The 15,507-nt window shown below is 36.4% G+C and overlaps 1 protein-coding gene across 1 annotated transcript in view; it reads right to left on the bottom strand.

Moving 5' to 3' along the window:
• Nucleotides 1–15,507, bottom strand: part of LOC150109564 (protein Obscurin-like) — a 1,271,613-nt gene that overhangs the window by 58,190 nt on the left and 1,197,916 nt on the right. Inside the window, exons 92-93 of the mRNA XM_090402667.1 lie at nucleotides 9,792–9,923; nucleotides 1,806–1,970 (exon numbers count right to left, since the gene is read on the bottom strand). Coding sequence (XP_090258793.1) covers nucleotides 1,806–1,970; nucleotides 9,792–9,923 — 297 coding nt within the window. The remainder of the gene's footprint in view (nucleotides 1–1,805; nucleotides 1,971–9,791; nucleotides 9,924–15,507) is intronic.

Below are 15,507 nucleotides of genomic sequence, written 5' to 3'. Positions count from 1 at the left end.
GGTGCCAGGGATGATGTGAATTACCAGATTAATACAATGAGTGCAAGTCAAGTAATTATTATGGGGGACTTCAACTTCTGAGACATAGATTGGAAGGAGGAAAGATCACATGGCAGGAAGAAAATGGAATTGATATACTTACTGACAGATAGTTACTTGAAGTAAATGTGATGGAGGGGACACAGGGTATGAGAGCACTGGATCTTGTTATAGGGGTCAGAAAACCTGTCTCTTACTAAGATGGCTACATTGCCTCCAATTGGGGAAAGTGATCATATAGTCTTGACTTGATATGTAGCAAAACATGCAGAAATCCCAGTTAAGATAGAGTGGCTGATGAACAGTTATCAAAAAGTAGTATATGGAGAAACAGAACCCAGAAGAAGGCAAGTAACTAGTGGTGTGCCACAGATCTCTGTGCTCAGACCACTGCTGCATTAATTTGTACATAAATGATATAGGAAATAATTTGAAGGAAGATATTCAGTTGTTTGCTGATGATGCAAAGCTTCCAGGATGATTTAAATAGCCTGACAGTATGGGAAAAACATAATTTGATGTCAATATAATATGGAAAAGTGTAATGTTATGCATTTTGGGATAAAAAGATTACAAGCTGTGTATCACATTGAGGAAACTGTATTCCAGGAAATTGATGAAACCAGGGATTTGGGGGTAGTAGTAGATAGAGAGCTGACGTTTAGATAGCATATTGCTAAAGTAGCCAGAGTAGCTCACTGGATTGCTTGGTAATTGAAGAACACATTTAAAAGGAGAGATAAGGGAGTATCCTGAATGCAAAAATTATAGACTTCCCCTTTATATATTGAATTTAGTTTCATAAATTTAGATTTCTTTATATGAAATAGTGAATTCAAGTGATAAAGGTGATCTCACCTTGGGCAGCATAAAAGCTGATTATTACAACAAAGGGGAATGGCTATGACAGGTGGTATGCAGAATGAAAATATCTTTGCTAGCTCTGCTTCTTGTGTGTTCTCAGACTAGTTTGCCCATTATGTGTGTGTGTGTGTCTTGATAAGGAAAGGAATTAGTTACTAGAAGTAAAAGTGAAAATAAATAAATGTGTAGAATGTGGCTATTCTATCAATTAGGAAAGTATGTTCCATGAATATAATAAATTTAGTTTAATCCTTTATCCAAGTGTAAACAAACAAAGTTTGCACCTAAAAATATCTTCAGGACTGAGGTAAGGTGGTGCATCACTCCTAGTCTCAGTATCTCCCATAATGCAAAGTATATTTCCTTGCGGACATGTATACTGCTATGCATTAAGGATGGGTCACTACCCAGACCAGTTTCGACCTTTATTGCACCACCTTACCTCAGTTCTGAAGATATTTTCAGGCACAAACTTTGTTTGCTTACACTTGGATAAAGGATTAAACTAAATTTATTATAGTCTAACCAAGTGCAAAATAAACTTCCAATATGTTCCATGAAGACTGCATGTTTTTCTTACTAATGTTACATAGGATGGAAGGCTACAGAAATGGAATTTGTACAGGAGATTAAGCAGTTTAATAGAGGGTTTAAATTGGTTTGCTGCCATTGTAGGTGATAGGCAAACATGGCAAGTACATGGCATTGCAATGTTTCATTTTATTCCATTAATAGTCAAATGCAAAACTCTCATGATGAGTCTGTTGATTGATTTCATTGCATGGAAAGAAAGATCACTTCAAGGAAATGATTAATAGAGATCACTTTAATAAATAATTTTATTAATTTGTATCATATTATGTTTGAATAATAAACAGTCACACAATACATGAATTTCATACGTTCAGATAGCGTGTTCCCTGGTTCTGAAGGCAGACTAAACTCTCCCCAGCCATACTTGTTCATTGCTCGAACCCTGAGGTGATATGTACAAGCAGGACTGAGTTCATGTACAAGGAAGAACTCATGACTGATGTTACTGGCAACTTTGGTCCAAGTGTCTTCATCTGCAAAGAAAGTTATTAATTTTGAAATTTTACTGTTATTTTAATAAGAAAATATTTTAAAATGAAGAAATAGCATGAATGTAAGGAAAATAATTAAACATCAAGATATTTTGTTTTCATCATTCCAGATTAGATTAGTATTTAAACTCATATTGCAGCGGTTTAATGTAATGGATTATCATCTATGTACAACTAAGGTATTCTCAAGGTTAGAGCAGTTACAATAAAAATTATAGTTTATGCACACAAGTAAAAAAAAAAAAAAAAGAAAAAAAGAGCACAATGCAAAATGCTGAACTAGTATCCTAGTTTTGGTTTTTGGTAGAGATGGCAGAGTTCCCCAGATCTCTGACAATGGCTTACATTCAGAAGTTATTTAAATCAGGAGTATTTTGTAAAACCTAAGGCACCCAAAATAGTTTTTGTTATTGAAGCAGCTTCTTTTAAGAATTATGATTTTTATCCATACTGCTGATGACAGCTGCAGAACCTGTAAAAGTTCAGCAGGAAAGCAGGATTGTGAAAGGCAGTGGATTTGAAGAATATCTAGTTTGAGGTAGAGGACAATAGGTCAAAATATATAATTAGTGGCCTGCATTAATGTCATTCACATAATATCTATTATACTTCTCCTTGAACTCACTCAAGACTACCTCTGGCAGCCAACTGCCCATTCACTATTCTCCAATGGATAGCATTATAGATGTCTGTAAGAATATATGCATTGCATTATGGGATACTAAGGCAATTGATGTGAAGTCATTAGCCTCCATATACAAGTAGCCCAGTTATGAAGTTACTTCATGTGCAAACTTTGTTTGCTTGCACTTGGACAAAGGATGAAACCAAGAATATAATTTCCTGGCATCTTTAATTTATAGTATAAGCAAGTGAAAAAATTTTCAACATCATACGTGTATGTTTTGATTTCTATTTCCATCAGAATGCCATTCTCATCCAACTATGTTTCACTTATTCCAAGTATTTTCAGGTGCATAAACTCAATGAATGCAACAGCTCCATCTTCCTTATTTCTGAAACTCCTGGCATTCATAAATAAACATAGCAATTCATTTCTTAGTCTATAACAATCCTCCCCATGACACCTTTCATCACTGACTTCTCCACATCTGCTCCTCTCTGTTTACCTTTAAAACCTTTTACTGTATATATATATATATATATATATATATATATATATATATCTCCCTGGGCTTCCCATACATGTCAGGCTATCCCATTCCTATGCGACCATTGACATTTATTACTGCTTCCAGTATCCACTCTGTCTTCCTGACCACTTCAACTCCCTCCATTTCCTTGTCCAGCTTGCATTCCTATTCTCACATTCTCATCTATCACACTACTATCCTCTTTTTATGAACACACCACATCATCTTTGAACTTCTCTGATCCTTTCACATTACTCATTACACCTCTTTCTAGCAACAGTCTCTCCTGCTGATTCCCACCAAATTCATTTAAATGCAATCCATCTCTTTATACAATGCTATTTAGCCCTAGAATTCATTTCACACATCAATAAACTGTACTATTTTCTCCTTGCACAGCTTTGCTAGTATACATTCATGATTTTTGCTTGTTGTCTTAACTCATCATTATTATATGGGATATTGATGAGAGGTTTTGCTTGTTGTCTTAATTCATCATTATTATATGGGATATTGATGAGAGGATGTACAAGGTATGTTTCCTAGGCTTGATGATGAGATTTGCTTGTTGTCTTAACTCATCACTATTATATGGGATATTGATGAGAGATACACAAGGGTATGTTTTCTAGGTGTGTAGAGTAATTAAAGTAAGTAAATAAAATGAGTAGAGTAATTGAGGCATTGGATATGAGGAGGGAGCAAGCAAAGGAGTTGATGGTTTCAATAGGTACGAATGACTTGACAGAGGACAAAGAGCACATCAGAATGAATATCAGGAGACTGCTTAGATGGATAAAATAGAATAGTGTGACAGGAAGGGTAATAAGCGTGTTGCCTAGGTATGACAGTGGTGAGATGAGGTGGAGAGCAAGGATTATGAATGATATGTTAGCTGAAATGTGTGAGGAGAAAGGAGTACCATCTGTTAATGTGTGTGGAATGAGTTTGAAGGATGAAGTGAACTATATAAGAGAGATGGACTGCATTTGAGTGGTATGGTGTGAGTCACTTGGAGAGACTGCTGCTGAAAGGTAGAGAAGTGATTACAGAGAATGAATCAGATCAAGTGGGAAGAGATTGAAGAGGTGGTTATGAATGAGGAAGTGAGTAGCATGTGTATGGAAAATGAGAGAATGGGTATGCAAGAGAAACAGGAAGGCTTAGGGTGGACAGGGGTATACAGCATGAGAAAGGCAGATGCTCCAAGAGGATGTGAAAGCATGTGTAGACAGGAAAGGAATGGGATAACCTGGGATCAAGAGGAAACAGTTGGAATTGAAGAGGGTTCTAAAATGAATAAGCAGAAAGGGAAATGGCCCCAGTTGAGCATGGAGAGATCACATCGAATGAGTGGTATCAGTGGAACTAGCTGTAGATCCAGGAATGAGCTGTTGCGATTGTATACAAATGCTAGAAGTGTAAGAAACAAGGCAGGTGAAATGGTTGCACTAAGTGAGTCTGTTCACCCAAAAATTGTTGGAATAAGTGAGACATGGTTAGATGAGGATGACATCCTGACAGGAATAGAGATGGAAGGGTATGATGTGTTTCGTGAGGATCTTGTCTTGTCAGATGTCATCTCCATCCAGGAGGTTGACTACGATGAACTTCCACCATGTACGGTTTTGTGCATCTCTTTTGCATTCTTCATAGGACAAAAAGGTCCAGTCTTTAATATTTCCCATCCAATCTGTTCTTTGTCTTCCTCTTCTTCATTTTTCCTTGTATCATTCCTTCTAGAAATGTTTTTTGTAGGGATTCATGCCTTACTATGTGACCAAGGTAGGTGGTTAGATGATTTTCCTTTTCTTAATGGTTTTCAACAGATTCCTATGTTCTCCAATCATCTCTAATATTTCTAAATTATTTTTTTTGACAGTCCATGGGACTCTAAAAATTCTTCCGAGGATCCACATCTCAAAGACTTTTAGTTTATTTTCACAATATTTTGATATTGTCCAGGTTTCTGCTCCATATAGCAGTGTTGACCATACATAGCATTTGGACAGCCTAATTCTTGTTTTTGTGTGAATTTCCGTTGAGGTCAAAATGTTTTTCATGCAAATGAAGGTTGATCTAGCAATTTCTACTCTTCTTAATATTTCCTTATCACACTTTCCATTCTATGTAATTAGTTGACCCAAATATATATATAACTCTCTACTTGATCTAAAGTATTTCCTCTGATCTTAATATTTATATCGGGTATTTTCCCTTTTTCTCTTGTTACCAGCATGCTTTTAGTTTTTTCAAGTTGAAATTAAGTCCATATTTTTCACTTAGCTTCAGCATCTCTTCTGGTAGGTTTTGAAGAAATTTTTTATTTTCAGTATAGCTAACAGTACCATCTGCATATCTTAAGTTGTTTATATTCCTGCCTCCCATGCTGACTCCTCTTTAAATTCTTCTAATTGCTGGGAGATATTTTCAGTATAGAGGTTAAACAATATAGGAGAAAGAACACAGCCTTGTCTGACCCTTCTTTATTGGGAATTCCTCTGAGATTTCTCCTGATATTTTTATTCAGGCAGTTTGCTCCCAATATAGATTTATCAGTAATCTGGTATCTTTACCATATACTCCTAAATTTCTGATACATTTGATTAGTTGTTCATGTTGTATATTGTCAAAGACCTTTGTGCAGTCAATAAATGCTGAAGAGTCCTTCTCTGGTTCCTTTATTTTCCTGGAAACCAGATTGTGTTTCATTAATTTCCATTTTGATTTTATGTTTATTTCTTTCTAGGACGATATATAACATAACTTTTACTATCTGACTGATCAGATTGATTGTTCTGTATTGTTCACATTTGATTGTCTTAAATTTTTTGGTAGGTATTGCTGGAATGTTGAGTGCTTAAAATCTTTTGGCAGGTGTCCAGTTTCGTATATTTTGTTACATATGTCATTCAGTGATCTTATACCTTATCATCCAAAGCCTTTAGATATTCTGCCATAATTCCATCCATTCCTGGAGCTTTTCTTGGTTTTAGTTTCCTAATGGCATTTGTTACTTCCCAGGTAAGAATAACTACCTCAGACAGTATGTAACAGAGGACATGCAAGGATTGAGGGTGTTGGATTTGTTCATCTCATCAGTGTATGTAATTATAAATGAGGTGTCAAATCACCCACCAATTGGTGAGAGTGATCATGAGGTGATTACCTGGGTGGTTGCCAGCAATGTGAGGACCTCTGTGAGAAAAGGGTATATGTGGAACTACAAGGGGGGGGGTGATTATGAAGAGCTCAGGAGACAGCTTGCAGGTGTAGTATGGAATGAGGAGTTAGCTCCTCAAAAGAAATCAATCAATTGGAAAAGCGATCAATGCAGCTTGGAGGATTTTCAAGAATTATCTAGTAAATACTATGTCTAAATTTATTCCAAGGGTGAGACTGTTAAATAAGGTAGGTGTGAATGGATGAATAAAGAGATTAAGCATGCGATACAGAGAAAAAGGGCATTATTGAGGCAGCATAAGAGAAGTGGAAATAACCAATTCCATGAGACAAAGACCAGGCAAGGTGGGTGACTTGGTTGGTAAGGGTAGCAAAAGTGAGGTATAAATAACAGTTAGCTAATGAAGCCAAAAAGAATCCTAAGGAGTTCTTTTGATATGTAGCCAGCAAAAGAAAGAATTATTATGGAAGGATGACACTGATTGGAGAAAATGGTATAAAGACAGCTGTTGCAGAAGATGTGGTGGAGATACTTAATGAGCAATTCATAAAGGTCTTTCAATCTTATGAATGTGACTTCATGGAGAGATTGAGAACAGTTGATGATGGAGAGGAGAGACTGACAGTAGGTGAGCAAGGTGTATGGGGAGTTGAGCAAACTAGATGTTAATAAGGCTGTGGGACTTGATAATATATCACCACATATTCTGAAGGAATGTGCCAGGGAGTTGATGCCAGCCTTGACATATTTTTTTAATATGAGTCTTGCGCTGGGTCAAGTTTCTAAGGAGTAGAAGGAGTGCAAGATTGCACCACTTCATAAAGGAGGTGATAGAACTCAAGCATCAAACTATAGGCCTATCTGGTTAAGTTGTTGGAGAAGCTTGTGAGAACTAGGATCCAGAATTGGGTTGACAACAATGGTATTATCTTTGATGGACAGCATGGATTTGCTAAAGGGAGGTCATGTTTTAGTAATCTACTTACTTATTACAATAAGGTGACTACTTCCTTGGACAGAGGAGAAGGATACACAGTAATATACTTAGATTTTGCGAAGGCTTTTGATAGGTTACTGCATGATAAGTTGATTATCAAACTAGAGCAGATGGGATTGGATATTAAATTGGTGTATTGGATTGGAGACTGGCTATCTGATAGGTATCAACAAGTTATGTATGGGGGAGCAATATCCAGGAAAAGGAAAGTCACTAGTGGTGTGCCTCAGGAGTCTGTTTTAGGGCCATTACTGTTTAACTTGTGTATTAATGATATTGGTGAAGATTTGGATGGAGATATTCAGTTGTTTGCAAAGTTGGGATGAACCATGAAGAGTAGAGATGTTGTGGCCTTACAAGACTTAAATAAATTGAGTGATTGGGAATGGGGATGTGAGTTCAGTGTTGCAAAATGTAAGGTTTTAAAATTTGGGAAACAAAGATGGGATGCAGAATTTATGCTTGGTGAGAATATATTGTTGGAGGTGGAGGAAATAAGAGATCTGGGAGTGATAGACCTGAAATTTATGGGACACATAGCCAAAATTGTAAAGACAACACAAAGGTTTCTGGGAATGATGCCGAGGACACAGACTTGTAGAAATAGAGAGATTCTTGTTCCATTGTATAAGGCTTTGATTAGGACACACATGGACTATTCTGCCCAGATTTGGTCACCTGGTTTTCAGAAGGATGAAGAGATGTTGGAAAAGTGTCCAGAGGCGACTGACTAAGGTAGTTTCTAACCTCTGGAATGTCGAGTATGAGGAAAGATTGAGAAAATGCAATTTGCAGAATCTGGTGGACAGGAGGAAGAGGGGAGATATGATAGAGACCTACAAGTTGGTAAGGGGTTGTTATAGGATCAATGTTGGAGAGGTTCTACAGAAAATAGTGGGAGATCAGGGGAGAACCAGAGGTCATCCCTGGAAACTGTATAAAGAGGGTGCGAGTAGGGGAGTGAGAAGCAGGTTTTTTTCATGCAGAGTTGTGAATGCCTTGCCTGAGAGTGTGGTGTCTGCAGAGAATTTGAGTGTGTTTAAGGTGTGGTATGTATGATAAAAGGACCGTCCAGATGAGTCTTTGACTTCATGTGGTCTTGGGTAATAATAATAATATCTGGGCAACACACTAACCGTTCCTATTACATTGCTGTATTTCACTCTCCTCAATAATGATTGTCTCCGTAGTGCAATTGGAAGAATGACAGTATGTTGCGCCCTTCAATTGGAAAAGGCCTAAGTTTGATTCTTGTCATGATGGGAGGAATCTTTATATGGATTTTTTTCAGTTGAAGGTGAGTTAGCTGATCTCATACAGAGGTAGCAGAGTTTTTTCCTTCCAAAAGCTCAGGTTTTTTGAATAAAATCGACAAATTGGCCCTTCAGAACATAAGCAATTTACACACAAAAAATACTAGTAGTGGTATTGGACAATAGATGCCATGGATATAGATGATGATGATGGTAGTAGAAGTTCGGTGTAGTTGGTAGATGGAGTGGTGGAGACAGTGAGTTGTAGAGTAGGTATCCTCCTTCGATGAGTCTTCGGACTCCTTGGAGGTGTCACGAAATAATAATAATAACAATCTTCTGATATCTATTTTCACATTTTCCCTATGCCCAACCAACAAGTAGTACCAATATATTTTCTGACTAACAAAATTTCAAATTTCTTGCCAAATACAAAGTGCAAATGTCACTTTATCTAATATTTACTTGAACTGCTATATAACTAGTGTTTACCACCAGATTCTGTGTGAGTGTGCAAGTTAATATTTTGGATAGACTGGCTGGTTTGTGGAGAAAGAAAAGAAAATAGATCAGTAAGCATCAGTACTTAATTGTGTTCTTTAGACCTCAAAAGTCAGGTCTCGCACAACATAGTATTGATACCTTCTCTACAGAAGTAGTTTTACACATGAATGTTTCTTCAAAGAAAGTTCTGAAGCCCTGTTATACTGTCTGAATTTAAATTTGAATTGATTGCTTCTCTTGCAAGTTTGAAAACATTTGAAAAGTTTGAAAGCATTCTTATCCTATGTAAATTGAAATGATTAATTATCTATTTGATATGATCCTTTTAGGATGCATCATTTGCTGTTGTTAATGACTTTGTATTCTGTCTCTTTGAATCGCTTGTTTGTGCTACACTGATGATGTATTGTTAATTTCAATATGAAATATACTCAATGATTTTGTCACTGGTTTTCAGTGTCACATATATGTGTATAAGTAAGATACCATAGTGATTATAACAAAATATTGCTAAGCGATTATAACTTGTCAAGAAGTTATGATCACTACTTCATTTTTGTTGTACAACTCATCATTTTGTAACTGAATTCAAGAGATTTAAAGATTTTGCAAACTTCTAATGTAATTTCTTTTGAATTAATTTATTATGAAAGTGGCAAATTAATTTGGTGAACTATGTATACATTTAACAACTTATAAATAATAAAATACCTGTTTTTTTATATTCCAGCATATAACCAAGAGTTGGAGAATTTCCCTCAAATTTAGGTGGATTCCAAGTCACAAAGAATTCTGCATCTGAACACTGTTCTATTTTTGGAGGTTCTGGTTTCCCTGGAACATCTAAAAAAATCAGAAAGGAAAAGAGAGAAACATTTCTGTAGTTTATTTGCATATAGTCCTCTAAGGCAGTTAACAAGCAGAAATTCTATTAAATATAAAAAAATATTTTTTTTTAAAGAAAACTTAATTTCATTGCAATTTTATGTCTCTTTGTTGAGATTAAATACAATGTTTAATAACATATTTTTTTTTTTTTTTGCAACTCTGTTTATTTACATATGGCTTTCTAAATATGTAATTAAAATATAATGACTTTGTTTAATGGTTGTATATCAATATGTTCTTCCATTCTAGTGGCTGTGTGAAAAATGGTCTGTACTGCTTTAATAAATTAAATATATTATTATTATTTTTATTATATAGGCATCGCTAGGACATCAGGGATGGACTCATCAAGTGAGGGTACTTTTCATATCATACAATGCTTAAATACTTATACCTCTCCTTGAAAGCATTTACGGTAGAAGTACTCCTATGCTTTATCCAACTCAGTTGTCACTTCATTATGGAAAGTGTGTAAATTACCAAGGCATGACTTACCTTTCACAAATTCCTATTCCTTAATTCTACCCTTAGCCACTTTTTCTAAACCTTAACCATTCCTGAATACCTAAACCATATCTAAACCATTCCCAAATACTGATCAGTCTATAATTTTCTACATCTGTCTCTTCTTTTATGTAATGGAGCTATTTTATCTTCCTTCCATTGCCTTAAGATGCAGCAGTGCTGAGACTTAGAGCCTGATGGTACCAACTTTCTTGCACCTTCTAATAACACACGGGCCACTTGCAGTATTTGCAATGGGATTTTGTAATATCTTAAGCACCTTCATATTATCTACCTTAGTTCTCACATAAGTACTGTTGCATCTGTCATTGCAATTAATTTATTCGAAAAGTGGCAACTTAATAACTTAATTTGGCAAACTGTGTATACACAGAACAATGTATTAAAAAAATCCTTGAAGTATTATTATTATTATTACATAGCACCTCCAGGGAGTCCAAGGACTCATCGAGGTAGGGCGCCTACTCCACAACTGTCCGTCACCACCACTCAAATATGTTCATCAATCATCTACACCAATGGCATCAAACCGCCAACCACCATTACTAGTATTTTTCACAAACATCCATGCCTATGGTGGGATTCGAACCCGCAGCCTTTTGGCTGGAGAGTGGATATGCTAACCACTCAGCCAACCAGGCCGGCAGGAATACATATCTATACTTGAAGTAGAACAAGCCATCAAAAGCCTGAAATGTGGAAAGGCAGCTGAAGTAGATGATATTCAACCAGAAATGCTCAAGTATGGAGGTATAAAAGTCTTACAGTGGCTACACTTCATAGTTCAGAAGGCCTGGCCAGAGGGATGAATTCCAGATGATTGCAGTAGAGCTCTCATAGTACCCATATATAAAAAGGGAAATAAAATTGAATGTGAGAATTACAGAGGTATTTCTCTACTGAATGTTCCTGGTATGATTTATGCAAGTATACTTGAGAAACGATTGAGAAGGATTGTGGAAGAGAAGCTTGGTGAAGAACAAGCTGGATTCAGGCCAAATAGAGGCTGTCAGGATCAGATCTTCACTTTACGACAAATAGTTGAGAATTCATGGGAATATAACAAAAATCTGTATTTAAGTTTTGTATCTGGAAAATGCATATGACAAGGTGACAAGAGAGAAGCTATTCAAAACTCTACAGTTATATGGTATCAATGGGGCATATATCAAGCAATACTTAGTCTTTATTTGAGTTGTAAGTCAGCAGTTAGAATTGAAGGAAATACAGGAAGATGGTTTGATATTAAATCTGGTGTCAGACAAGGATGCACATTATCCCCTCTGTTATTCATTATCCATATGGATCACATTATGAAGGAAAGTGGTATTAAACCTGATATCAAAATTGGAGATGTTAATGTCAGCTCTTTGATTTATGCGGATGATGTTATACTTCTAAATAAATCCGCTACATCTGCAAGATTCCCTGACTAAATTGAGTAGCTGTTGTAATAGATATGCTATGAAGGTCAGCAATAACAAGACAAAGACAATGAACATATGCAGAAGCACTGAAAATATCAACTCCATTGTGAACGGAGAACCTATAAAACAAGTAAAACATTTCAGCTACTTAAACACAATTTTTAATGAAGATGGTAAATTAAATATGGAAATAGACAACAGAATCAACAAAGCTGGCATGGTAGGAAGTCAACTGAATACATTTATATGGAATAAGAGAGAAATTAGTCAAACTACTAAATTAGCTGTATACAAGACAGTGTTCAAACCAATTTTAACTTATGGATCTGAGAACCGGGTTAGAAGTAAAACACTTGACCAAAGACTAGAGGCTGCAGATATGAGAGTCTTGAGAAAGATTAGTGTTGTGCCAGCAAAGGTTGGTCAATTTGGTAGAGCCTATGCTACTAATGGATCGCAAAACGTTAAGCGAGTTTGAGCACTGTTAGTAGTTGAAAGGGGATCAATCGTTCGATGCTGTTGGCACATTCTCCCTCAGTGAGTCTTTGGACTCCCTGGAGGTGTCAAATAATAATAATAATAATATCATATTAAAAATGAGGATATTAGAAAAGAACTTGGATGTAGTAAAAAGTGCCTTAGAAGATAGAAATATAAGATTTGACAATGTATCCAGGAATGGGTTAGCAGAGCTAATCTCAGGTAGTATGGTCACTTAAACAGAATGGAGAGGAATGATTAGCAAAACAAGTGTCTTTTCACATCCAGGTTGGCTGTAAAAAAGACCCAGAGGAAGACCAAGATATAGGTGGATTGATGTGGTAAAAAATGTCTTAGAAGACAGAAATATAAGATCTGACAATGTTGGAGTCTTGACAGGTAACTGATTGATTTGGAAGAAAATTGTAGATGGGAAGTTAGTAATGATGTAAAGTTTTCATGTCATACTGTCATATCCTGTACACCCCTTGAGGGTACATGTCAGGAATTTGATGATGATGTATTAAAAAATATAAAGCAATAAAAAACAGAAAGAAATGAATAATAGTCATCACATATATTCTGCTTCAGTTGAAAGGGGATCAATCGTTATGACTGCTTCGGTCATATCCCTACCCATTAGCATTTGATAAAGTTATCCTTCCATAATATTGAGGATGTCTTTAAGGAAATATTCAAGATGTTTATGTGGAGAGGTTGAATAAAAGAAGTGAGTGATTATGGATGTGTGGCAGGCTCATAATAGTTGGAAAAAGGCAAAACAGGAGTTCATGGGTGCAGATATAAAAGCAAGCAAGAATGATAATGTAACTGAATGTAATATTCACCAGTGTGAATGCAGTGAGAAAGTGATTCAAGACAGGAAAGTGGAGTTGAAGATAAGGTAAGAGATGAAGTGTATGAAGAACAAAACAAGGAGAACTGTAGATATACCTGGAAGAGAAAGAAAGGAATGAAACATGATCATGTGAGGAGGTAATAAATAATCAAGAGTAGCTCCATGGAGCTTCGATTATTAGAAATGTAGTGAATTAGAAGGCACAGAAAGTTTGTTTCCTGCAGGTAGAATGAGTAGTATGATGGAAGCATGAGATATGAAAAATATAAGTGAGCAAAGGATAGTGGTAGCAAGGATGAATGATTTGGTTGAGAATATGGAGAATGTAAGAATGGACATCAGGAGAGTAAACGATAACAGTCTGGTAGGAAAGGTGATCAGAATGTTGCCAAGGTATGATAGTGATGAATTGAGATAGTAAGTGAATATCATGAATGGTATGCTAGGAGCACTGTGAGGAGAAAAGTGTGCATTTTAGTAGGGACATGAGATGAGGGAAGGACAAAACTGTATAAGAGAAAGCGATTGCATTTAAATGGTCTAATGAGAGTTAGCAGAAAAGACTGTTGCTAGAAGGAAGAGTAATAACTGTAGTGGACAGAAGAGCTGAGGAAGTAAGAGCTGATGTACAGGAAAGTAGCACAGTTTGCGAACAGAGAAGTGAATAGTGTGAGTGAAGGGGGGATAGTGCAGGAACAGAAGACAGACAGGGAAATTGGGGGAAATCAGGGTGGACAGGAAGACACTGCAAGAGAGGTGTGGATGCTTGATATAGAAGTGAAGATTAAGTAGACAAGAAAGGATTTGAGGCGGCCTGCAGGAATGTTTTTTTTTTTTTTGTTTCATGAAGACAGAAAAGGATAAAAGTGTTGATGGTAGCTGAGGAGTCGTGTTCCATCCAAAGTGGACATGCAAGTGGCAAACAGTGGTAGTGGATTTAAAACAGTATGATGAGGTTGAGGTGGACAGGGTGAAATATTTAGTTAGGTACTGCTATAGACCTGGTAATGTCAAGGGCAGTGAGAGGGAAATGTGTAAGCAAATTAGCCTGGCTTATAAAAAAATGGTGATTATAATTATGATAGTAATACAGACTGGAAGGTAGAGATGACATCTGGGAGAAAAAGATAATGAATTTCTTCAGTTTTGAGAGAGACAACTGCCTTAGACAATCTAAAAGAGGGCACACAAGATCAAGGGTCTTGAATTTTATCATCTGAAATTATTATTATTATAAACTGAGCATTAGAACTCCCTCCATTTGTTAAGAGTGACCACAAAGTGATTACCTAGATAGTAGCCAGCCACATGAAGACCTGAAAGAAAAGGATATATGTGGAATTATAAGGCTGGAGATTATGACTATATTCAGAAGGCAGCTTGCAGCATTATCATGGAATGAGGAATTGGATGGAAAGGAGATCAATACTGCTTGGGCTTCAGTCCAAAACTATCTGGCAGAGACAATGTTGGAATGTATTCCAAAGGTTAGAGGGATAAATAAGATAGGTGTGAAATGGATGAATGAAGAGATGAGGTAAGGAAGGAGAAAGCATTATGGAGGCAGTACAATATGAGTGGTAATATTCAGTTGCATGAGGAATACATGAGGAATACAGGCAAGGAAGTGACCTTGTTTGGTGCTTGGTAAGGTTAGCAGAAGTACAGTTATGAGCAGTAGGTCTAAGAAAAGCCAAAAAAATCCTAGGGAGTTCTTTCAATACTTGGCTCACAGAGAAAGAAACATTAGCAATGACTGGTCAGTAAAAATGGTAGAATGATAACCACTATGGAGGATATAATTATGATATTAAATGAGCAGCTCATAAAGGTATGTCACCCTTCGAACTGCAACATTATGCTGTACATAAGTGCAGTGGGAAGGGTGGATGATGGAATGATGGTGAGTGAGCATAAAGTATAGGAGGAAATGAGTAAACTTGATTAATAAGGCTTTAGGGTTTAATGATATATCACTGTATATTTCGAGGGAATGTTCCAGGGAGACACTCGTGTTAACAACAGTTCTGATGAAACTTTTTGACATGAGTGTTACCCTGGGTCAAGTTCCAAAGGAGTGGATAAGAGAACAAAATCGTTTCTCTCCATAAGGATGGTGATAAGACTATGGCTTGGAATTGTAGGTCAATCAGTGTTGTCTGGAGCTGTGGTTAGTGTTAGTGAGGACCAAGATTCAGAACTGGGTTGACATAAAGCAGCATTCTTTGGTAGACAGTATGGGGTTTGC

Source organism: Typopeltis vanoorti, chromosome 2 (assembly GCF_054136105.1).
Source record: "Typopeltis vanoorti isolate ZY-2024b chromosome 2, IOZ_Tvanoo_1.0, whole genome shotgun sequence".
NCBI lineage: Eukaryota > Metazoa > Arthropoda > Arachnida > Uropygi > Thelyphonidae > Typopeltis > Typopeltis vanoorti.
The sequence above is the reverse complement of the archived record's forward strand: the minus strand, read 5'-3'. Positions and strand labels throughout refer to the sequence as shown.